At 47.0% G+C, this 25519-nt stretch overlaps 1 protein-coding gene across 2 annotated transcripts in view; it reads right to left on the reverse strand.

Annotated features, from left to right (window-relative positions):
- RIMS4 (regulating synaptic membrane exocytosis 4) overlaps positions 1 to 25519 on the reverse strand; it is a 55917-nt gene that overhangs the window by 5241 nt on the left and 25157 nt on the right. Inside the window, exons 2-5 of one of the 2 annotated variants that reach the window (XM_072944285.1) lie at positions 15367 to 15508; positions 2762 to 2874; positions 2366 to 2467; positions 1629 to 1768 (exon numbers count right to left, since the gene is read on the reverse strand). In XM_072944285.1, coding sequence (XP_072800386.1) covers positions 1629 to 1768; positions 2366 to 2467; positions 2762 to 2874; positions 15367 to 15508 — 497 coding nt within the window. The remainder of the gene's footprint in view (positions 1 to 1628; positions 1769 to 2365; positions 2468 to 2761; positions 2875 to 15366; positions 15509 to 25519) is intronic. The other variant, XM_006202507.4, reaches the window with a different exon arrangement.

The raw sequence follows: 25519 nt of genomic DNA on the forward strand, positions 1-25519 counted from the left end.
GAGAGGTTAATATTCAAAATACATAAACAGCTCATACAACTCAATATTGAGAAACCAAACAATCCATTCAAACAATGGGCAGAAGACCTAAATAGACATTTTTTTCCCAAAGAAGACGTACAGATGACCAACAGGCACATGCAAAGGTGCTCAACACCACTAATTATTAGAAAAACACAAATTAAAACCGCAATGACGTGTCACCTCACACCAGTCAGAATGGCCATCATCAAAAAGTCCACAAACGATAAATGCCAGAGAGGGTGTGGAGAAAAGACTGCCCTCCTACACTGCTGGTGGGAATGTCAAGTGGTGCAGCTATTATGGAAAACAGTATGGAAGTTCCTTAAAAAACTAAAAATAGAGCTACCGTATGATCCAGCAATCCCAGTCCTGGGTGTATATCTGAAAAACACAAAAACTCTAATTCTAAAAGATACTTGCACCCTAATGTTCATAGCAGCATTATTTAGAACAGCCAAGACATGGAAACAATCTATGTGACCATCAACAGATGACTGGCTGAAGAAACTGTGATGGACAGACGGATGGACGGACACACACACACACACACACACACACACACACACACACACACAATGGAATATTATTCAGTCATTAAAAAGAATGATAATGTCATTTGCAGCAAATGACCAGAAGGGTTTTTCCAAACTTTTTTGACAGGTATACACAGTAAGACAGATATTTATGGTGAACATATGAGATTCATAACTGAAGCAAGTGCCCCACCAAATAAGACTTACCTTACTAGGAGTGAGAAATGTTCTTTCCAAGTCCTATTTCCAATTCCATTCCATTAAAAAAAAATACTTGTTGAGACCCACTAAATCGATTTCACAACTCACTAGTGGGTCTCAGTCCACAAGTTGAAAGACTACCCTACACAGGACCTGGGCTTCCCAGTTTGGCAAAAGTCTCCCTGTCTTGGTGACTTACAACACCTTAGCCCTACTCTTGTTTGCTTTGCTCACCCAGGTTAGGAGCAAGAAACTGAGGTACAAGCCAGAGGTGCCCAGCAGCAGCTCTGAGAGAGCAGGCACATGGCTCCTGCAGGCATCCAACCAGGGCCCTGCCCTACCCATGATGGGCAGCTGTTTCCAGCTCCAGGTTTGAGCAACCACTAGCATCCTCCTAAAAGCAAGAGAGCCAAAGACCTCTCTGGATCCTTCATAGACTTTCAGCTTTTATCAGTGTGTTCCGTGCCAACTCCCTGGCCTCCAGAGGTTGGTGATGGTGATGATCTTGGTAGTGGTGATGATGATGGTGGTGGTGGTCGTGATGATGGTGGTGGTGGTGATGATGATGATGGCAGCCAGTTGTAGAGCACTGACTACAGGTCAAACGTCCAAATGCTCTTCTTGTACAAAGCACACATTCTGCTGTCACGGTAATGTTATCAGTGGGTAATATTTGTATCCCCATTTTACAGATGAAGAAGCTGAGGCTCAGAAGGGAACTTATTCAAAGTCACACAGCAAGGTATGTGCTCAGATCAACTACAGTGCTCTACTTCCTCTAGATCAGGTCCTGCAGAGACCCACGCCCCAGTCTCTAGGAGCACCTCCTTCACCCCCTGGTACTGCACTCTGCACCCCCATGCCCCTCACCTGCAGAACTTTGCCCTGGGGACTCTCGGGAAACAGCAGCACCTGGTTATACAGCGGGTCCAGTGACTTGCGAGCGACTTTGGTCTTCTTCTTAGCAATGCAGACGCCATTCTCCAGCAGATAGGCCTTGATGTAGGCCGCTGGGGACAGAGGCCAGCAGGGTGAGTTCTAATCTGAGCCCCAAATGGTGGGCAAAGGGTGCAGCAGAGGGACCCACTGCTGGGGATCGGAGTGCCCCTATAGGGTCTGAGAAGGAGGCAACAGGGGCGGGTGGGGGTGGGTGGTGGAGTGCAGCCAGGGTTGGGTGGGGCCTACTCTACCCACTTGGGTCGTGCTGCCTGCCTCCCGCTTCCTTTGCTCACCCTGTCCCCTCTCCCAGTCCCTGGCTTGCCCACCCTCTCTGGCTTACACATTCATGGCTGACTCATTCACTCAAATGTTTGCTAAGCACCCATGGTGAGCCATGTGCCCTATCAGGTAGAATCATAAAACAAGAAAAACGGTCCCTGCCCCCCAGGAACTCAGTCCAGTCTGGGACGCCAACAGGGTCAACCAACAATCTCAACTGGGTCCCAAGAATAAATCCTACATCACTAATTATATGTGAGTCACTAGCTTTGGGATTGCGGGATCCCCCACAGTTGGACCCAATTTTCTCTCTTCTAGACCCAGGTAACCTCAGGACATCCTCCCTGACCTCCACCCCCACCCTGCCAATGGGAGGGCAGCCCCCACACCTGGCAGTGTCTTGGAGCCTGGCTTGGCCGTCAGTCCCCGAGCCTGGATGATGTCCACCTCGAGCTGACCATTCCGCTCCTGCAAGCCGATCTCCACGTCCCCTGCAATGGGCCCTGAGTGATGAGCCTCGGAAGTGGCTGGGAAGCTCAGTCAAAGACTCAGCTCCTCCTCTCTGCTGAGGGATGATGTCCCCTCCCCCTGCTCCCAGCCCCAGACAAGACCATAACCAATCCCCACACCAAGCGCCTGGGCTCTGCCGAGCACCTGGCAGGTATGAAATGGGCTCCAGGTTCGGTGCTCAGCAGATGGAGCTAAGGCAGAGGGGAAGGAAGGAGAGACACAGGGCTTCTGGTGGGACCCCCTCCTCCATTTGAAAGAGGCCCTGGGGCACTTACCCATTGGCGTGGTGGCCAGGGTCTGGCGGCCCACAAACTGTGCTGGCCCCATGCTGCCCAGGAAGTCACTGAACTGGGCATCCGATGCCAGACAAACTCCCCCATAGTTAAGACTGCAAAAAGGAAGAAATGAGACAAAAACAAACGTTCCTAAGGGCCAACTGAGGACTCTGATGACTCAGGCAGTCAGCTCCAGAATGTCCCTCATTCCACAGCCATTCTGTCCACATCCATCACCCTGCCTCAGGCAGACTGGTGTCCTGTCGCTGCCTCCTTCTTACTTTAATGGCCCTAAACTCTCAGCTCTGACTCCAAAGTTCTAGGACTTAGCTTCTGTGTCCTGTACCTTTCTCCTACCTCTTCTTGCCAAGCCTCAAGTTCCCCCTCCATGAAATGGGTATGGTGACATCCGCCTCTTGGAGTGGCTGTAGGACTTGTGGGAGGTGATGCTTGTCAGTGCCTGGCTCCTATGATTAATGCCATGATACTCAAAGTGTGGTCCAGAGACCTGCAGCATCACCCAGGAGCTAATTAGAAATAGAATTGCTCCTCAGCCCACCCCACCACGCACCCCCAGCTGCTGGATCAGAATCTGCCTTTTAATATGAGCCCCAGAAGACTCATTTGCACTGGACAGTTTGAGACGCACAAGGCCAGCACCTCAGCCTTGGAGGTTCGCATTTGTTCTTGCTATGCAATTGCCCAATGTCCACTCCCTTTGGGAACAAGACTTCAAATCTCCTTAGGGAGCCTCCTCCCCAAGGCAATGATTCCTGTGGAGCAGAGCATGGCTCCAGAGGCTGATATGGGCTCAGTCTGGCCAGTAAGGCCATGCCTTCCTTGGCCAGTGACTGGCTCAGAGTTGGGCATGCGGCCCAACAAAGTCCACAAGAATCTGGCCAGGAAGCTTTCTTTGAACTGTAGGAAATGAGAAGCTCGTTTCCCATCTAATCTGAACCTGAGACAGAAAACTGGAGCCTCTGGCAGGTCTTCTGCTACCATCTGGAGCCCATGAAGGAAGCCAACACACTGGTGACACTGCATGAGCTCCTGGATCAAACTCTGCCTGAAGCAAGATATTTCATCTTTTTTTGTTGTTGTTACATAATTCAATAACAACGACAACTATTATATTATTATTATTATATTATTATTACTATATTATTTTGCTGAAGCCAATTTTAGTTAGTTTTTTCTTACCCATCTCTGAAATGGGAATACTAATGTTCCCACCTCTAGGTCTGCTGTAAGTATTATATAAGATCAGACACTAAGTACCATGCCTGGTATACCCCTATTATCTTCAGGACTAAAACACTCCCAACACATTTTCTCATCAGATTCTCACCACAACCAAAGGAGACAGGTTTTTTTGTTTTTTTTTGTTTTTTTTTTACTTTTATCAGCATTATTCAGATGAGGAAGCAGGTTCAGCCCAACCTAAAGCCAGAACTCACAGGGCAGTCAGCACTTGAAAACAACACTTCTAATGCCAACCTCAGGTGACTCCCCATCTGGGCACATCCCAGGAGTAACAGCTAACTTTGAACAAGCAGATACTGTGAGCTGGGTTTCACCACAGCAGCCGGTGGGGTGGGGGTTCTTTAAGCAGGAGGGGGAGCCTACCTTGGGTCTCAAGGGCACTGTACACTTTGTTCCCTGCTCTGAGAGCACACCCCTAACCTGCCCCCAGCTCCTTTCTTGGGGAACCTGCTAGACTCTCAGTCTTGAAGGAGCTGGAGGAGGAGCATCCAAGGGAGGTGGGGTCTCTGGCTCCACCCCAGGTGCCCCCTTCTGCTTCTGAACCACTCTGCTAGGCTATCCTTTCCCCAGTTCTTCAGAAGGAACAATTCAAGCATGGTCTTCTCTGCCTGCACCCAAGTCTTCACACCCTAGACATGCTGCCTGGTGCTTGAACCACATCTCTCTGTCTTTATACCTTATTGTTTACTCACAAAACCTCATAGTTGGCAAAGGATTCACCCACTTGCTCTGCAAATAGTTACAGGAAGGTAACTATTTGCAGCACTCTAACCCAGCACACTCCCTGTTTCATAGGTTGGAAGACTGAGGCCCAGAGTGAGAAAGACAGTTGCCTGAGGGCTGTGTGATGGCAGTGCCTGCTGCTATACCAGGCTGCTGCCCAATTCAAGTCACCCAATAGTATGTACACTTTTACGTATAAAACTCCAAGCGAGCTGTGTGAAGAGACACGAGTAGACCCTGTGCACAAAGAACTTACCATTTTGTTGGGCAAATATGTTGCTTGCAAAGAAACAACTAAAGAAGACAATAGTCTTCTTACAAGGCACAACAGGGCCCCTACCCACCCACCTCGGGTTGTGAGAGCCCAGGGGCTATCAGAAGAGAACAATCACTGCTGGCTGCAGTGGTCTAGAATGGACCAGGATGGACCAGGAAAGGAGACTCTGAATTGAGGGCAAAGCATATACAAGGTCCAGCAACAGAGGAAGATGAAGGAAGGTAACTTTCCACATACTATCTTTTCTCTTCCCCCACCAGAATCATCAGCAGAACGTCCTGAGGTCCTCAGGATGGTGAAGCCACAAGCATAAAGGAGCCTGGTGAGAAGCAGGAGAGAGTAAGTCCTTCCCTCTCTCCAAGGAGGGTAATGGAGACAAGGCAGGGACAAGAGAGTCTAGTTCAGGACCTTGGAGAGGGCCTACGTTGCAGGTTTATACAATGTCATAGAACACAGGAAAGGATAGAGCCGCGAAGGAAAGAGGGAAGTCAACTCTTCTAGACTTTAAGACGTTGAGGACAAAAGGGTTGTATTTATCCATGGATGATTTATCATAGTAAAAATAAAAACAATCTAAATATCTGGCAACAGAGAAATTATAAACATGTATTGGATTATTAAAAAAAAAAAAAGAATAAAGGAGCCCGGCTGAGTGCAACAACCAGAAACACCTGCACTGAAGTTTGCATGAGCAAGAAATAAACGTTTGTATTAAGTCACTGACTGAAGGAGTTGGTTATAGCAACTGGTTTGACTTAAACTAATTCAGTGACCCTGTCCCCTGGCCAGAGCTGATGGATCCCGGGACAGACAGCTGACCCAAGTTCAGTCAAGCAAAGACTCTCACTAGGAAATAAAAGAGAATCCTGGAGACAAAAAGTCATGAGAACTGAGCCATGTGAATGGCCTGCCCTCGTAGAGAGTCCCAAACTACCAGCCACCTAGTCCTGGCCACCCAGTTCTTTCCTCAGCCATGTGAGATGTCCCAGCATCATTCCAATAAATTCTGTTTGGACTTACGTTACCAGCAGAGTTGATGGCAGGGTAATACTTTGAGGTTTCAGTCTGAGTGCTTTTTTGTTTTCATGATTTCCTGTTACCCTTTCCCCACTCAGGCAGGAGCCAGGATGCCCTAAGGTCCACCGCCAAGGGATGACCCAGTAGGATGCAGAGAACAAGACAGTCAGATTCTTGGCTTTTCAGTTTAAAATCTAGGAAGAAGCAGTCTTGGGAGGAGAGGTGCAAAACCAGGTTGTCTGCCCCCCAATAAACAAATCAACCCCAAATTCCCAGCCTGGGAAAGCAGAGGGAGTCAAGGAGGGAGGAGAGAGAGCTGAGAAAGGTCTGGGTCTTTGGGCTGGACTGGCAGTGCTTGGGGATGATGGGAAACTCCACAGAGGTTTGGAGAATCTGAAAGCAGAGCGGACTAGGGCCTGTCCTTACTGGGTGGAGCTGAGAAAAGGGCCCGATGCTTTGCGGAAATGATGCCAAATGCCTCGTCAAGTGAACCCGGAGTGCCACTGAGGTTCTGTGTGTCCCTCTGTGCCCTAAGGGAGCATGTTCCCACTGTATCTGAGACAGAGCCAAACCAAGACAGGCAGAGTAGTATTGGAAGCCAGGCAAAGCTTCTGAATCTATTATCTCTACAATAATGCGAGTATTACAGAGAAAGTATGGAAAAAATAACTCAGATATCTGAGGATGGAAACGGGTACCCAGTATTCTTGCAAATCCGAAGACCCTTAGTTAACAGCACCAAAGCTAAGACCTAGACTCTCCCACAGCTTATGACCTGGCCTTTCCTCCACGCCCCCATCTCTTTCCACCCGATTCCCGTGGCCACCCGAGGGTCCGGGATCCATTCTGCTAGGAGGGTGCGGGCTCCAAAAGCCCGAAAAATGGCGATGCCTCTCGGGTTCTAAGGCACTAAAGGGGCTCAGCCTCCCAGGCAAAGTAAGGCCTGCTGCAGCCTGAAATTGAAAGCTTCCTCCAACATCGTCATTGTCTGCTCCTCAGTTCCTGGTGGGACTGCGAGCAGACAATGGGGAACTGGCAGGCCTGGTAATTAGCGGTAATTGTTTATAATATCTGGGCGGCTGCCTGATTTCCTATCCCAGGGTGCCTTGCCGGCTGCCAAGGAACCAGACTGATGCCCCAGAATCCCTGAACGGGTTGTCCCACCCTCCATGGGGCTAGAGGAAGAAGAATTAAGTGGCGGTACGTCCCTGCTGGCCAGAGGACCAACTGCATCAGAGATCCCGCTCCACCTTGAGGTCTTCCCTGGAAAAGGATGGAAGGCAGAGGATACAAGTCAGACCTGATTCTATTCCTCACTGGTCAAGCCCTTGCTGTGTGACCTCTGGCAAGCTGCTGGTATCTCTGCATTTGAATCTTCTGATCTGCAAATAAGCCCACACCTACCCTAGGGATAGTGTGCAGCCCTTCCACTGATGGGTGCCTATGCTATACTGGTTTTAAATGTTTTGAAAATCTCTGCTCATAGGATCCATTCCCAAAGGGGTAGGAAAGATCATGCTGAATTACTAAGTACCACACACTTGCTACTGCTTAGATCATGCCTTGTATGCAGTAGAAACTCATTAAATGTTTACTGCCAAACCCTTAGGCTGGTCCCAAACTGGGAAAATATACTGGTTAAGACTAGACTTTGGCATAACACAGACCTGGCGTTCCAGTGCTGTGCACCCTGGGGTAAGTTTGGTAACGTCTCTGAGTTACATGTTAAAAACGAGAATAGACTGGAATCGTCTGTCTGAGTTGTTGGGGAGAGTCAATAGGATAACACAGGCAGGGTGCTTAGCACCTGGCCTGGCACATAACATCTCCTGAATGAAGAAAGGACTGAGATATCACGGCCTTCGGGTCTCTGCTGCCCAGCCTGGGAGAGCCCCTTCTTCCTCTCAGTGGTGTTTTCATGGCACTTCTGATTCCAGGCCTATTAGGAAGTGCGGCATCTGGATGCAGGAGACCAAGCCCAGGCCATCAGCGAGGGGTGGGGGGGTGGGCAGGGGGCTGTGGGTGGAGGCAGAGGCCTGAAACAGGATTAAACCCCATGTTCTGCTGGCCTTTTATTTTGTGTTAATGGCGAAATGAGATTTCCTGCATTTCAAATCCTGTTAGTTTTGTAAGTGGAGCTGAAACCCATTTGTCTTTTATTAACCTTTTGAGCTTGGTTTGGACCCTGGATTTTCCGTGTTTTCGATGGTTAAAGAAATAATTGGGTTATTCGGCGGTTTGACTTCTACTCTCTTTTCCAGAAGATCACCTGTCTCAGCTGCATCAGAAATTAAAAGGCAGCACAGCCCTCATGGTGATTATGGGTTATGTGGTCCTGAAAGGTTCATGGGCTCTCTGTCCATCCATCCACAGCCTGACTGTATGTGTCCACCCACCCATCTGTCCACCTTCCCACAGCCTTGCTGAGTCTGCAGTATAGTCAGTTATGCCATTAATGTGAAATATACATTCCAAAAAATTACACTGCTGTGCAAAATTCCAGAGCTTACAGGGAAAATATGGTTAGGGGTACAACACCCAAAAAGTATGTCAGGATCATATTCAAAAAAAAAAAACAAAACACGGACATAAAAATGGTAGCACAGTCTTAAACATGTAAAACGGTTAAGAAGTGCATAGTTACTACAATAAACATGGTGCTTTACCTTGAAGACAGCCTGATGTTTGCTTGTGGAAATGAGTGTCAGAAGGTCTGCAGCGTGAGCTACTACAAAGTGAAACGGACAGACGGGGAGATGTCGGTGGGGGCTGAGGGAGCAGGCAGATGCGAGAGGTGTGTGTTGTGTGTTTCTCTATGGGGACAGTTCCCTGTGTTCACCTAGTGTTTCTCGTGGATGAAATCACACCTGAGTAAAGGCGATACGTGTGTTGTGCTCAAATTCTTCCTGAATATTTCAATCGTGTTGGAACAGATTTGCGTTTTCAAAACAAGCGTTGTAGCAGAATTGACTGTATGCCAGGATGCACAGCATCATACAATCCTGACTCCAGCTTCTCAAGTATTCAAGACAGTCCCAAACCTGCCCCGCCCCGTGAGAGCGTAGCTCCCGAGCATGAAGCCAGGGATTTGATTTATTTTTTATTGATCAAGAGCTTGCCATGAGTCAAGCACAGATAGGACTAAGTTATCAATATTAACTCATTCAACCCTCATTTACCAACTCTGTGAAAGCCAGGGATTTATTATTAATACCCACTTTCTAGAAGGGGAAACCAAGGCCCAGAAATGTTAGGTAACCTGACCAAGATCACGCTGCTGGTAAGTGGCAGACCTGGGATCTGAACCTGGGAGTCGGCTCCGGGATTCATCTTCTTAACCACTCTGCTACACTGTCTCTGTGTGTCCCGAGGGAACCTCAGCCTTGCCCAGAGGAGCACAAGGGTTTGCAGTCCACGGTTTGGGGTCAGGCAGGCCTAGATCTGAATGCTGACTCTCCCCAATTCACTGGTTGTAGAGACATGTTTTTCACCACTCAGAGCCTGGGGTTCCTTTTCACCAAAGGAGGAATAAACAATGGCAGGACACCCTCGGTGCTGCTGTATTACAGGAGATACACTTCTTAGAATCCGGTGCAGTCAAGTGCTCAACTAGTGCCATGCTTATGAAACAGAACCAAACAAATCCCCATTTCCAAGTCCACGGCCACATGCGATTCTGGTTTGTCCTTCAGGCACGATGATTCTGCTAAACAGCAGAGGTGGGGAAGGGGAAGCAGGTTCCAACCACCCCCTGTCATCCAGGCCCTGTTGTGATTAGGGACACAGCCATGACAGGAAGCAACCCTGAGGCCAGGTGCAGTGGCCCAAAGGTTGGCTACACTCTGCTCTTCAGAGCTGCGGGCACCATGACCCAGACACCTGGAGAGCTGGGTGCTGACGACCCAGACACCACAGACAACGAGGGGCAGAGGGAAGAAGCAGGAGGGGCACTGGCAGCCAGCTTTGAGAGCTTCGGGCTTATAGGGAGGATGCTGAGATCCTGGATTCTGTGCGATGGAGGAGGCTGGAGAGGGGCGGGAAGGAGAGGAATGCATGTGTACCTCTACTAATTGTGCCTACCCTTTATTCAGCTGATTCTGCAGGGCATCCCTGAGGGCCAGGCCCGGTGCTAAGCAGGCACCAAACTCAGTGTCTAGTAGGACAGACAGACACACATGTGACAAGTACAACGGAGTGATGGGTGCTGTGGCGGGGAAAGAATGGGCAGTGGGAGCTGCTGATACGGCCCGAGGAATAGCAGGCCCCTGCTGCTCTACTTCCCTTACCCACGTCCAGGCAGACCTCGATGATCAACCTCAACACCCCTGCCAAGCCAGGACTGGGCTTCAGAATCCTTCTCAACACAGCACTTCAGGAAGCCACTACCAATTAACTGGAGCTGGCACAGGAGATAAAGCTTATGTTCAGTTCTTAGCTGAGATGTGGAGGAGGAAAGAGTCAGAGGGTGAAGATGGGGTATAGGCGTAGGAAAGGGAGTGCCACACAGAAGGGGAGATGTATGCAAAGATCCGGAGGTGAGCTGAAGGAAAGCATAAAAGGTTCAGGGTGGTGGAGGAGCGGGGCACACAGCTGGGACTGGGAGAGGCTGGCAGAAACAAGAAGTAAGTGCTGAGTGACAGACTGTGTGGTTTAGACCGAAAAGGAGACTTGCAGGTATCCAGGCAAGAGGGATGAGTTGCCTCCAAGGGGGGATGGAGAGAAATGGATGGAGTCAAAGACAATTAGGAGTGAAAAGGTAGAGCCCAGTCATGGCTCTATGGATATGGAGTGTGAGAGAGCAGGAGCTGTCTGGTTTGGGCAGCTGGGAGACAGTGGTGCTGTGCACTCAGACAGCCTAACAGACTGCTGCCCTCCCGCACGTCCCCTGACCCTCACCATGTCAGTGTTCACTGACTCCTAACTGCTGGCACCTGCATTCCTTTGCCTATCTTTCTCTGGTCCCCAAGGAATTTCTCTGGCCTCCAGAGCCCACGTTGCCACAGGAAAGGTAGAAGAGTTAATTGACAATAGCCATCAACCAGTAACCGATAAAAGTGGGATTATAAATAACCCGGCTCCCTGGCCTCCCAGGCAATGACACTCAGGCACCTGTCTCACACTGGCTCCCAGAGTCCCCATCAGGATTAAGCTTGGGATGCCCACAGTGGCAGCTGGCTTCTCAACACACATGCTATTGGATGCCTGCCCCACCCTGTCTCTCTCTTGGGCACCTCCACCGTGGTTTTCCAGAATCCCAAGTGAACTACTTGCATTCAAATCCATGTCTTGGGTCTGCTTCTGGAGAACTCAGACTGAAGCAGATGGTCACCAGGGAGTATCTCAGGATCAACTAGGGGGCTAGGGAGGTACTGTTCTCATAGCCCTTTCTCAGGGGCCTTGAATCCTTGCCCTTTATCTAGGGGAGATGGGCCCACTCCAGGGTGGTGGGGTGGGAGCTTGGCTGATTGCCAAACCCATAGCTGCTCCCTTCCATCCTTAACATGTAGAACCAAGTTTTCAAACAGCCAGAAAGGGGCTCTAGGAAGGAAAGCCCCTCCCTAGTCCCAGGGGATAAACCAGGATTGGTCCACCACGCTGAGGCCTGCAGAGGGAAAAGCTAGAGGGCTCACTGAGCCACCAAACCATCCTGGAAGCATCCACCTCCAGAAATCTTGGTAGACACAGCCACTAAATGAAGCAGAGTAGAGCTGGTTAAAGGCAGACTCCAAATGCTAGATTTGAATCCCCTAATTTGAAGCTGCTTACTGGCTGTGTGACCTTGGGTAAATTAATTAACCTCTCTTGGCTTCCGTTTCCTCATCTGTATTATGAGGATATTAACAATTTCAGGGTCATCTGGTTGTTGGGAGAATTAAATGAGTCAATATATGTAAAAATACTTAGCACAGTGCCTGCATGTAGCAAGTGCTCTGTAAAGTGTTAGCTCTAGAACATTATTACCATTAAGCCAGAGCTTCTCAACCTTAACATGGCTATGAACCACTGGGGATGTTGTTAGGAGCCTAAGATGTTGCATTTCTAACAAGCTCCCAGGGGACGCTGATGCTGCTGGGCTGTGGACCACACTTTCAACAGCAAGGGCTAAAGCCACTGTTAGCTGGTGTTGTATAGCCAGGAGCCCAAGGATCTTCACTGTAGAAGGGCCCAACCCTTGAGCACCCCTTCCCCAGCCCCATAACCCAGTCAGCACGCAGCCTTTACAAAGTTTGCCGTGCCTGTCCTTTGCAGTTCTCACCACACTACTAGCTGCATGGCCAGTGAGAGGCAGGGTCTCTAAGGTGCCCGGCAAAATTATCTGGCACTGTAGGTGCTAAATGAAAATTCACATGGGAACACCCCTGTGCCCACCTGCAGGAACACACATGCCCAGTGATCCAGTGCAGGGGCAGACACACCCAGCAGCGCCAGGGGCTGCAGGCTAGCGGGGGCTGTTTAAATGCACTGGCTCGCTGTAAGTCTCAGCTGGGCTGGCAGGAGCCCAAGGGGAGGACGGTCACACCCCTTCCTGTTTCAGAGCCTGGCATCTGGGTCCCACCAGTGCCCAAAATACCTCCAGAACAAAGAGGAGGCCAACCACAGCTCAATGTCCCCACCTGTCCCTCTGACCTCCCTTCCTTGCCCAGGTGTTGGGTGTGGTGGCAGGCAGCACCTGGCCAAGCTCCACCAAGAGTCAGCCCCTCTCAGGAGGGCAAGACACTCCCCTCTGCTGAACATAGCACCCTCCAGCCCACATGATCCTTCCTCAGCTGGGCACAAGACAACCCCCACCAAACCTTTTAATAATCATAAACATCATAGCCAACATTTATCCAGTGAGGGGAGCAGAAGGCAGTGGCCACAGTGAGGTGGCTCACTGTATCTGCTAGGATGCAATTGGCTACAGGGAGCAAAATACCCAATTAACAGTGGCTGAATCAACAAACAACAATAGCTATTAATTATAATATTGCTTGCTATGTGCCAGTCACTGTTCTAAGTGCTTTTACATATATTAACTCATTAAATCCTTACAACTCTTATCAGGGGTCTGTATTATTATGGACCTCTTTCTACAGATGAAGAAAATGGGCTCAGAGAGGTAAAGTAATGTTCCCAAAGTCAAACAATTCTTAAGAAGCAGAAAATGAGGATGAAACCAGGGTTGTCTGACTCCAGAGTCCTGGCTTTGAAATTGTCTGTAATATAATCAGACTCTCTAGTGCCTAAAGCATGTGACAGCAAATGACAACAAGAGCTACCTCCCAAGCCCCTGTCATGTGCAGGCATTGCCTCGTTTCTTCTTCACAACACCTGCCTATGCTGCTCCGATTGGACAAGTCATGTGGCCTCTCCCAGCCTTCAGCTCCTCTTCTGCAAAATGGGAATACGGGCTTGACCCACTGCTGCTATTCACTGCACCACGCTGCCATCCCCATGACCTGGTCCTCTGACCTGCCCATGAGGCCAATAGACAGGATGTTTAGCAGCCTCCCTGAAGCTTAGAGAGGACAAGGTACTATGCCCACAGCTACTCAGGGGGTCAGTGACCGAGCCAGGACTAGGACCCAGATCTCCTGACCCCCTGAAATTCAGGTGGGACCCACTGCTACTCAGATGCTGACAGTATCTTCCTCGAGGTTTCGCTGCCTTGCCGTTTCTCAGGTTAAAGAAAACATTTGTTCCCTTCTTCATCCTCCTCCTCCTCCTCTCCCGCTCCCTTCCGCCTGTCCTCCTCCTCTTCTCGCCCTCCGGAAAGTCTCCCTAGGAGGTGGGTGGAACAGCAGCATCTGCCAAGGCAAGGCCATTCAGAGACAGAGATGCCCGGTTTAGGAGGGGCTGGGGGTGGGAAGGCTTTCAGCCAGCAGCACCCCTGGCTGCAAGGCAGGGCCAGGATCAGGAGGGGAGCAGAAGGCAGTGGCCAGGCCCCAGTCCTCAGTGGCTTGGATGGGTGTCTGCCCTTGGAAGAGCCACTCGGCAGGACTGTCCAGTGGAACTTTCTGTGACGATGGGAATGTTCTACATCTGAACAGTCCAACACGGCTGGCACTGGACACATGCTGCTACTGAGCACTTGAAATACGGCTAATGCAACACAGGCACAGAATATGTCATCTTAATTCACTTACATTTAGATAGCCACATGTGCCTCGGGTCTACTGTACTGGACAGTGCAACACTTAACTTCCCCAAGCACCATCTCCTCTTGTGCTCTACAAAGATCTTGATACCTTGGTCCTCCCTAGTCAAGGATGGCTGAGACAGTGAGGAGATGTGGTGCCTCAGAACAAGTGCCGGCTGAGAGTGGGGACGCCGGGGTTCCAGACCTGTTAACATGCTGTGTGATCGAGGCCAATCCCCTCAACCTCTCTGAGTGCTCTGGTCACCTGTACAGTGAGAAAGTCACTTTGGGTCAAAGTTTCTTTGCCACAGATGGGGTTTAGAGGCACCTGGGAACCCCCTGCACAATTATGAGAAGCATGAACGACTATGCATGTGAGAAGAGTGTGTGGATGTGTTAGGATGGATATGTGTGTATAGATCAGGGGAAAGCAGGCCCAAAGCTTTCCCAAAATTCTCAAAGGGGTCCATAATTGCTCCAATGATGAGAGGCCCCAGTCTAGATTAGTCTTCCCCCAGGGAGCCTTTTAAAAATGCAGTTCCCGGGCTCCACTCCCAGGGACTCTGATTCAGCAGCTTGGACGCGGGGCCCCGTGATCTGTATTTGTAACAAGTTCCCTGCGATTCTGGTGCACAGCCAGTGGAGAGACACATGGGCGAGGAGCCAGTCAGGCCCAATGTTTTAAGACTTGATGTGTGTGAAACTCCTTATCAAGCAGTAGTACATATTTTTAAAAACCAATTGGGATTTAAGGAACTAAGAAAGTAAAAAGGAAATAACAACCCTAACAAAATCCCTCTTGACCCCCTTCTTCATTTACCAGCACTGATGTGCCAGCCACTCCGCTATGCTCTTTATAAATATTAACCCATTTAATCTTCATAACACCCCCTCTATGAGGTTGGTACTATTGTCCCCATTTTACAGACCAGGAAACTGAGACACAGGGAGGTGATCTGCCCAGGATCACACAGCCAGTGAATGGTGGAGCTGGGATTCAGATCTAGACAGTCGGGCACCAGACTGATGACCAGTCACACTCCTCGCAGCCTCCTTGTTCCATCACCTCCCTTCTGAGGATGAGGACAACCCAGGAGTCCTGAACTAGTGCTCCTTCCCCTGAGACTGACCCAAGTCTCATGGAGGCGCTCCTCTGTCCCTCCTGCCTCACCCCATGCCAGACACGACTGCAGACCCCACACTCACTTGCCCTCGGAGCCATAGCTGTTCATGCTGTCCTCGATGGACTCGTGGCTGGCCTGGCGCAGTGTCCGGCTGGGCATCTCCACCGCCAGGCCCGTCTCCGTGCTCCTCTGGATGGCCCCCTTCAGCCTCCGGCTGTCCCCTTCTGGGCAGAGAGGCCAGGAGCAATGGGGAGAGAGACATGGGGTGGGAGGGGACAGAGAGACAAGTCCTCTGGTTAGTGTTTCAAAGGCTGGTGGCTGCCCAGTTTCGACCTCCATCCATCAACCTCCTCCCACCACCGACCTTACCTGCACCCACCCTCCCTGGGGCAGCCCTGCCCTTTAGACCCACCCAACAAACAGCATCACATGAGTTCTCTAACCTGGCCGATCCATTTACATGTACTCTTTTTTTTTTAAACTGAAGCATAGTTGATTTGCAATATTATGTTAGTTTCAAGTATACAGCAAAGTTATCCAGTTTTTTTCAGATTATATTCTATTACAGGTTGTTACAAAATACTGAATATAATTCCCTACGCTATACAGTAAATCCTTAGTGCTTTCTTTCCTATTTTACATATAGTAGTTTGTATCTATTAGCCTCACATGCCTAATTTGTCCCTCCCTCTCTCCCCCCTTTGGTAACCATAAGTTTGTTTTCTGTGTCTGTGAGTCTGTTCTGTTTTGCATATAGATTCATTTGTACTATTTCTAGATTCCACGTGTAAGTGATATTATACAGTATTTGTCTTTCTCTTACTTCACTAAGTATAATACTCTCTAAGTCCACCCAACATGTACTTCTTGAATTCATTTCTTCCCGCAATCTTCTCCAAATCATCTCCCTCCTCTTCTTCAGCTACTATTTATTGAGCACCTACTATGTGTCATATTCTCTGTCAAGGGCTTTACATCGATTTAGACCAGGGTTTCTTCACCTCAGCACAACCAGCAATTTGGATGGGTTATTGCTTTGCGGCCAGGCGCTGTCCTGTGCACCGTGGAGGATCTAACAGTGTCCCTGGCCTCTAATCACTTGATATTAGTAGCACCCTCCCACCCAGGCCAGGCATGGCAATCAAAAATGTCTCCAGACACTGCCAAATATCCCCTGCAGAGAGGGGGCCAAAAATCAGCCCTGACTGAGGGCCACCAACTTAGACCACTGGTCCTGAAACCAGCCTGCCCAGGTTTGTCTTGGATCTCTTACTGGCGGTAAGACTTTGGGCAAATTACTAGCCTCTCTGTGCCTCCATTTCCTCAACTGTAAAACAGGAGAACAGGGTTATTATGAGGACAATAGCCCTCTGCCCTTCTATTCCCTCCCTTCCCTCCCTCTGAACATCCTTTCCCTCATTGGCAGCTCACTCCTTTGCTCCCACTCTGTGATCAAACATCATCTTATCCAAGCTCTCCTGGACCATCTCTTGGCCCCTCCCACCCATCACCCTACTTTGGCTTTCTTGCTGACACTTACCACCCCCAACATGTTGTACACTGTTGGGTTATTGATGCAGAAAGTAAACTCCCTGAAGACAACGAGCTTCATTGTGTTGACTGTTGAAGCCCCAGGGGTGAGAACAGTCTAGCCACTGTAGGTGCTCAGTTGATAACTCCTGGATGAATGGGTGTCTGCCCTGAAGGCAGTCTTAATCCTTAGCCACCCAGGAGGCAGCTGAGCCTGCTCTCCCTGCCTTAGCACCCAGGACATGAGGTTAAGGGATTGGTCTGCACCACAGAGCCAGAAGGCAGGAGGGATCTGACTGCAGGACAGTCTCTTTACTCCATGCTCTACAGCAGGTGATCAAGGCAAGCTTCACATCTCCCACCACTGCTGGAGGGACTGTGGGTTTCCTAGGGGTGGAGTCAGATCTTTAGTGGAAACTTCCCCATGTCCCCACAGAGTCTGGGATGAGCTGGTAACCTCAGGGCCTTCACCAGTGTTTGCTGACTGACCCACTAGGGGAGATTACGGCCCCCCAAACCCCATCACCCTGCTCAGCAAGAAGACAGGGAGCTGGGTCTCAGTGCTGGAAAACAGGACGAGGCCAGGACACCTCCTGCTAGCCTCTCCTGGCTGGCCTCCCTCCTCCTAACTCAACGATGGTGTCTCCTTCCTCCCTGACTTGCAGGCAGGCAGACAGACATGCTTCCATGATAGTAAATCCCTTCCTGTGTCTCTGACCACTGCCCCCATCCCTATACATTAGGCCCTCACTATCCAGTCCTTGGGTTCTTTCTCGCTCTCTAGAGCCTTCCTCTTGCTGATTTCATTCCCTTGCCACAACATGAGAACCACCCTAAGCAAATAAATCCTATGCCTCAATCTATAGCTCTTAATTCATAAAGAGCAATTTTTTCAACTGCATTCTAGACATCACCACCTGGATGACGAGGAGGCTGCTTGAATGTAACCTGGCCAAAACTAACCCCATCCCTGGTCCCACTTCCCTCTACTTCTTCTGACTTATGTTTCCAATTTTCCCAGACATTTAGACTCAGAACCCTCAAGGACCACTCTGACTTCTCCCCTTCTCTCATCAGATGCCAGGTCATATAAAGTCTTTGCCCTTAATATCTCTTATCTCTCTCCTTTTATCTCCATTTTCACAGTCAACCACCCTAATTGCTCCAAGTCTAAACTATTTTAACAGCCTCCTAACTGGTCTCCCTGCTTCCAACCCAATCATCCTGCAAGTCATTAACAGCTTAGCTATCTTAACATACCACTTCAGACCAAGATATTCCTTTCCTAGTAATTGATAAATTCACAGTCAGAAAAGTACACAAAGCTATGCATGAAAAGTTTCCCCCACGTATCATTTACATCAATAAAATGCTGGAATTAACTGTCTGTCAATAAGAGATAGGTTTACTAAACGGTACATTCCCACAATAAAATACTGTGCAGGTGTTAGAAAGAATCATCTAGACCCACATCTACAGTGACATAGAAAGACTGCCTCAACATACTGTGAAGTTAAAAAAGCATTTTGCAGGACAGTATGTAAAACATAAGACCATTTTTGTAAAGCTATAGATAGTGTAGCTTCATCTTTCTCTTTATGCAAAGGCACAGAAAAATCAGGGAGGATGTGAACCAAACTGTAAATGCAGAATAACTGAAGGGAGAGAGATTGTTAGAGGAGATGTGTGGAAGATTATTTTTTGTAACTTTTACATCTAAGGATAAGATATATACAGAGAAGTGCACAAACCATTAGTATATAGCCTGATGAGTTTTCACAAAGTAAACACACCCATGGAACTAGCAGCCAGATGAAGAACTGGAGCATTACCAGGATCCCCAGAGCCCACTTGTGCCCAGTCTCCAGGCTCTATCTCATGCCATAAGGGTTGCCACTATCCTGATCTCAAACATTAGATATTAATTTTGCCTGTTTTTAAATTTTATATAAAGAGCAAGGCCTTTTGGGAGGGAGGGGCTGGCTTGTTCTGCTCAGTGTTATGTTGACTCTATGAGATCCATCCACATTGTTCTGTGTAGTTGTAGACTGCTTTTATCATTGCTATATAGTATTCCACTATAAGAATCTACCTATCCACTGTACTGTTGATGGGCACTTCATTTTTTTCCCAGTTTGGGGCTATTAGGAATAATACTACTAATGATTACTTCAGTGCATGGCCTTTGGTGAATATTTGCACCTGTGTCTCTCATTAATATACCTAAGGGTGGAAATGCTGGGCCACAGGGCAGGCATCTGTTCAGTTTTAGCAGATGCTGCCAAATGATTTTCCAAAGTAGTTGTACCAGTTTACAGTCCAATCAGCTCATACTTCTCTTTTGTATGCTGCTGCATCTTTTGAAGGTTTTATAGTTAAACATATTAATTCTAGAATGTAAATGAAGGTAAAATATAAGTTTATAAATAAATCACAACTTTAACCATGCCATGATCCTACTTAAAACCTTAAAATGGCTCCCCACTGCCTGTCAAATGAGGTACCACCTTCATACCCAGGCATTCAAGACTCTCCATTATCTGATTCCCTCCCCACCTGCTCCTGGTTCCCCTCTCAGTCTCCACACCCCAGCCCAGCCAGGCACCTCTTTGCTCCATGCACATCCTCAATAACTTCCTCATGCACATTTTCTCTTCTTTACCTTCCTGCTTTCGTAATCTTCTCTATCAAAATTCTAACCATCCTTCAGAGTTAAGCTTTAAATAACAGTTTATCAAGAACTCACCAAACCTTTAGGGCTGTTGTGAGGATTAACTATAATAAGGTAATGTAATAATATAATAACATTTAATCCTCAGAATATCCTAAATTGGCTGTGGCACACAGTAAGCACTCAGTAAAGGTGGCTATTATGAATATTATTATGTCATTGTGCCAGATGCTATGCCAAGTGTTTTACATAGGCATCTTCTCATTTAATTTTCACAGTAAGTTGTGAGTGTGATAGCTACTACCCCATTTTATAGGGTAAGAAAATGAGGATAAAGAGGGTTAAGTAACTTTCCCAAGGATACACATGGCTACCAATGACAGGGCTGGAATCCAAGCCCATATCTTTCTGACTCCAATAACCATGTTTCTAATGAACCACTAAACTAAACTCACTATGCTCTACCACAGAATTCAAGTGCCATGTCTTCTACAAACCCTTCTCTGATCAGACTTCTTGAGTCCCAGGGACACTTTATCTTCACTTCTATTGATGGTGGTGTGGTTGGGGGTGTGGGTTCTTTGGTCAACTTATTTGATGTCTGTGTCGACTCTGTAAGCTCATTCCGCCTTCATTTCCATTCAGCACCACGGACAGCACTTGGCATTGCCCATCCCACTAACACTGTGTTTAATTGAATTGCTTTTATTTTTAGAATGTGTCCTCAAGAGAAGTGCAGATTCTCCAGTAAAGAAAACAAGTAAGCCTCATCTTGTTGTCTATAACCGAATATGAATGTGTTTAATGTACTTTCTCCCAAAAGCAAGTGTTCACAAAGGAACTAACTGGATGATAAAATGATGATAATGATAAATTATCAGATGCCATTCTTTTTAGCACTTACTGTGTACTAGACACTATCATATATATATACACACACATATGTATAAGTTATATATATTAGATTAGTATACAGATAATACATAAATTATAAATTAAATATATGAATGTATATTTACATATTTATATATCTTTTATGTTTATGTATATATAAAATTCAGCCATAACTCTGAGAGTTGAGTATCATTATCCTAATTTTACAAAAAGGAACCAGGCTCAAAGCAGTTCAGTAACTTGTCCAAGGTTACGCCAGATGGGACACAGCTAGGTTTTAAACCCAGATCTTTGTGAAAACAGATCTTATACTCTTAATCATTAGATATCTCAGAAATGTACACATGGGAGGGAAAGCAAGGACAGGACATGACCATTCTGCATTTGACATTTTATCCAAGATTCCAAGACTGCCTTTACAGCTTTGTTTTCCAGACAAGGAGCCCAAAGTTCAGAGAGGTTATGTGACTTGCCCTAGGTCCCCAGGCTCTAAAATCCTGAAACATGCCACTGACCAGATGTAATCTCACCTCCGTGAGTGGCCCTCTCCAGGTCCATATCACAGCCTGTGAAGCCCTCAAGACACAAGAGCTCTGGGTCAGCGGGTTATTTCAAACCAGTGTGATACTCTAGGGCTTACTGCTTTCCCTTCCCACAGCCACTGCCCTTCTTGTCCCTCCAAGATAAATACCGTGGAGGCTGCTGCCTCTTATTTCTCCATGGTCAGCCTCTCCCTAGCCTAACTATTCCCAATTATTTCAAGCTTCACATGTCTCCCCTACCCAGGTCTTAAAACTCATCTGAAAATCAAGAGCTGAGTTAATGTGCAGGTACTCAGGTCTCCACAGCCTTGATGCTGCCTATGGCTGTGTCTCCAAGGACAGGCCAAGGAAGCACAAACCCTGAGTGAGAACCCTTCACCTTCAACCTCTTCTTTCTAGAGTTGTCAACATCTGCCTTCCCTTAAAATTAGAGAAAATTCCATTTGGAGGGAACTTAGGGGTCATCCAAACCAATGCCTTCCTTGTGTAGAAGGACAACTGAGGTCCAGAGAGGGACATGAGGCAATGACTACCTTGGCATTAGAATTCAGGTCTCCTAACTGCCAACTTCTCGGCTTCTTTCCATATAAAAGAGCCATTCACTACTATTTGTGGAGCATCTTCAAGAGGCAGCAAACCCTAGTGGTTAAAAGTATGACCTGTTCTGGAAAAAAAAAAAAAAAAGGAATGGCCTGGGTTTTAAAGGTGGCCCAGTCACTTAATTTTATTAGTAGTGTGATCTGGAGCAAGTTACTTAGCCTCTCTGTGTCTCAGCTTCTTCCTCTTAAAAAAATAAATGGAGAAATAGTATGTGCCTTACAGGACTTTTATGAGGATTAAATGAGGTAATATTTGTTGTTTTACAAAAAGTACTTAGAATAGGGCCTGGCACATAGTAAGTGCTATTTAGTACATGACATATAACTATTTGTTAATTAATTAAGTAAACTGTCTCCATGACTCCTTTTGGGGACACAAATTCAGGCCTGCTTTGCATCAACAAGGTCACAGCTCATACCCCTACCTATTCTTGCTTGGACTACTACAAGAGTCAATTAGCTTGGTGGTTCCCAAGCACTTGCTCGGAGGCCAGTGTAAGTCTGACAGTTTGGAATATGTTGGGAACTTAGTTAAAACACAGAATCCTTGGTTTTCTCTCCTGGAGATTCTGGTTCAGTAGGTCTAGGCTGGGGCCCATGAATCTGTAGTTTAGGAAATCCCCAAGTAACTCGAATGCTTGGTCAGGTGGTCAGCCTCTACCCTAATTGGTGTCTCCAACTGAGAAATGTCTTCTTCTACCAGTTCTCCACTCTGTGGCCTGCACGAACTTCCTAAAACACAATCTTGAACATGTCATCTCTTTGATTTAAAACATCCAACGGTACCCTGTTGCTTGCAGAATAAATTTCAAAGGCCTTAACACACAGTGCCTTTCTGTACTGGTCCCAAGCTACATTTCCAGCCTCATTTTTTCTCCCTTTCCCCAGTGTGTGCTACATTCCATTCACATTGAATAATTCCAAACATTCCATGTGACCAGCTCCCCCAAATGTCTTACCCATCAACCTGCATAGGAAATTCTAAGTATTCTCTTCTCCTCTAGAGAAAAGTGCTTTTAAAAACAACTGTTTGTTGAAGTATAATACACAAAAGTATACAATTACATAGTGTATAGCTGGAAGTATACAGTTTGATGACTATTACAAAGTACACTCAACTATAGAACCAACACCCAGATCAAGAAACAGAACAATGTCCCCCAAGCCCCTCTTGAGTAAGTTACTTCCCCTCCAAGAGTAGCATTACCTTGGCTTCTAACAGCACAAATTGGTTCTGCCTATTTCATACTTCTATATACATAGAATCATCTAGAATATATTCTTTACCATCTACTTCTTTCACTCAACATTATGTTTGTGAGATTCACCCCTGTTGATTGTTTCACTGCAGTTCATTCATTCTCATGGCTTTATTGTCTTACATTGTGTGAATATACCAAAATTATTTTTATTCTTTCTATTATTGATGAGCATTTGGGTAGTGTCCAGTTTGAGGACATTACAAATAACTCGGCCAGACACATTCTTGTATGTGTCTTTTGGTGACCATCTCTGTACATTTCTTCTGGGCACATACCTGGGAATGAAATTACTGGGTCAGAGAATATGCATTTGACATGCTCTTTAAAGGGGTTAAGCATGATGTGGACTAGAAAGCTTAACACATTAGATTATCCTTCAGCAGGAAGCAATGTTCTGAAGAAATGAGGCTCAGGACTGGAATATTTTGGGAAGGATAATGAGAAAACTGTCTATCCGGCTTAATTTATATTCCTCAAATGTGTTATTTGTTAAGTAAATGTATAGAGGGCGGACAGCACCCAGGACAGGAGAGGGGGGAAGTGAAAAAGGCCTGGAACACAGTAGGCATTCAAAAACTGCTGGAGTTTATAATTAACCTCTTTAAGGGTCAGGGGTCAACGGCTCACTGATATCATCTCTCACTAAACTGTCATTATTTCATCGATTCTAAGACACATATTTTTCAACGTCTCTGAAATTAAGATATGAATGACAACCAACAGCATGTCAGAGTTAAATTCTAACATCTTTTTATCTCTCATGGTGATACATACAATAAAATTGTGACTTGTAATTAGCCAGCCATGCACATGGGGGGAACTGTCCGTGGTGCTGACCAGGCACTGAGGCCTTGGCTTGACTGGGGCAAAGGTGGCAGCTCACAGGAAGGGGAGATCTCAGAACAATGTAACCCCATCCCCTACTTGTTTCTAAACCACAATTCCCTCCTATGGGCTTGTTGATGTCTCTAATTCCACCCTTCCATGTAAAGACAGAAACTTCCACTTACTGGGATCAACCAGAGCCCATGATGTGTGCATACATTACTTCATCCAAGCCTCACAACCACTATCATCTCCATTTTCAGAAGAGAAAGCTGAATCAGGAAGGTTAGTAAACATGCCCAAGATAGCAAAGCTGTTAAATGGGAGCATGATCTTGGTTCAGTGAAGACCAGAGTATAATTTGTCCTTTAAATCACTTTTCACTGAGGGGTGGGATAGGGTGGGTGGGGAGTGGGGGTAGGAAGGATCCCGCAGAACATTTCCCAAGAGGATTTGAAGGGGAAAGAGGAAGAAATCATGAAGATGCAGAGGTGAAAGAGGTAGGAGGAAGGGAGGCAAAGGGAACATGATAGGATTTGAGAACACCAGACATGGAGAAGCTGAAGATTCTGAGAGGATCAACTAGGTAACGGATATAAATGTGCTATGTGACTCTAAAGGGTTCTGCCCATGGAAGGAGATGTGATTCTCATGTATCCAGTGAAGTATATATTTATTGAGCTCATTTCCTATATCATGCTTTTCTTGGCCTTGGGGATTCTAATAAGACACAGTCCTTGTCTTTAAGGAACTTACAGTCAGTGAATGGGGAGAGGAGATGAAACAGATAATTAGCATTCATTCAACAAACTCTTACTAAGTGCCTATTCAGTGCCAGGGCCTGCGCTGGAGATTCCTAACACAGATGAATTAAACCCAGACCTGGTTGAAACTCCCAGTCTACTGGGAGACAGCCAAGTAAAGGGACAATTTTAACACAAGGTGTTATAATTACAACATAGTACATAGTTCAAGGGCAGAAATATACACAATATTATGAGAGCAGGGGAGAAGAGTAATTAATACAGCACTGCAAGTAGAGGCAGTGGCTGGGCTGTAAGGAGAATTATTTCAATGCTGAATTATACTTGACTGCAAATAAAATCATAAGATTTTATTGTAGATGAAGTGCTACCTTTTAAGAGACTACAACCAAAAGCTATACTGATAAGTGGAAAACATGTATGGAGAAGGCGAAAATGTGAAACCAAAATGTAAACTGAAGACAAACAGTTCTGAATGCAGAGTAAATGCATTTTGGGGAGACAGAGGTCCTACACTGAGCAGGGATGGCCAGGGAAAGTCATTCACTCTATTCCAGCTCCCAGTCTACTGAGAGTGTGGGAAGACTTTTTGGAGAAGAAGCATCTCAGCAATCATTGAAAGAAAGATAATTTACAATCCCCACAGGTTTCCCCAGGAAGCCATTCCTTCGGACAAGTTGAGTAAGCTTTGGGAAATGTTGAGTTGTGGGCAAAAGGTAGAGTCGATGGTCCCATCTGGCACTGGGAAGCCTCACAATCCACACAGCTTCCAAGGCTTTCAGGATCTGCCCCAAACCTATACTACAAGTCTGACATCATGCACATACCAGGTGTTCGATCCACACTGGATTACTCATCGTTCACCAAACAGCCCACATACTTCCGTCTTCTTAAGAGCACTGGCTCTGGAGCCTGAATAATTGAGTCTGGGACTGGAAACGTCCCTCTGCCACTTTCCGAGTACACTAAAGAATGTCATTGAACATCTCAGAGCCTCAGTTCCCTCATAAAATAGAAACAGTAATAGAACCCACCTTACACTGTCATAAGGATTAAACATACTGATCAGCTCTCGCCAGGTTGTGCTGCAGTAATAAATGACCCCCAAATCTCAGTGGCTTATAGAACCATGATTTAGTTCTTGCTCA

This window comes from Vicugna pacos, chromosome 19 (assembly GCF_048564905.1).
Source record: "Vicugna pacos chromosome 19, VicPac4, whole genome shotgun sequence".
In the NCBI taxonomy this organism is placed as follows: domain Eukaryota; kingdom Metazoa; phylum Chordata; class Mammalia; order Artiodactyla; family Camelidae; genus Vicugna; species Vicugna pacos.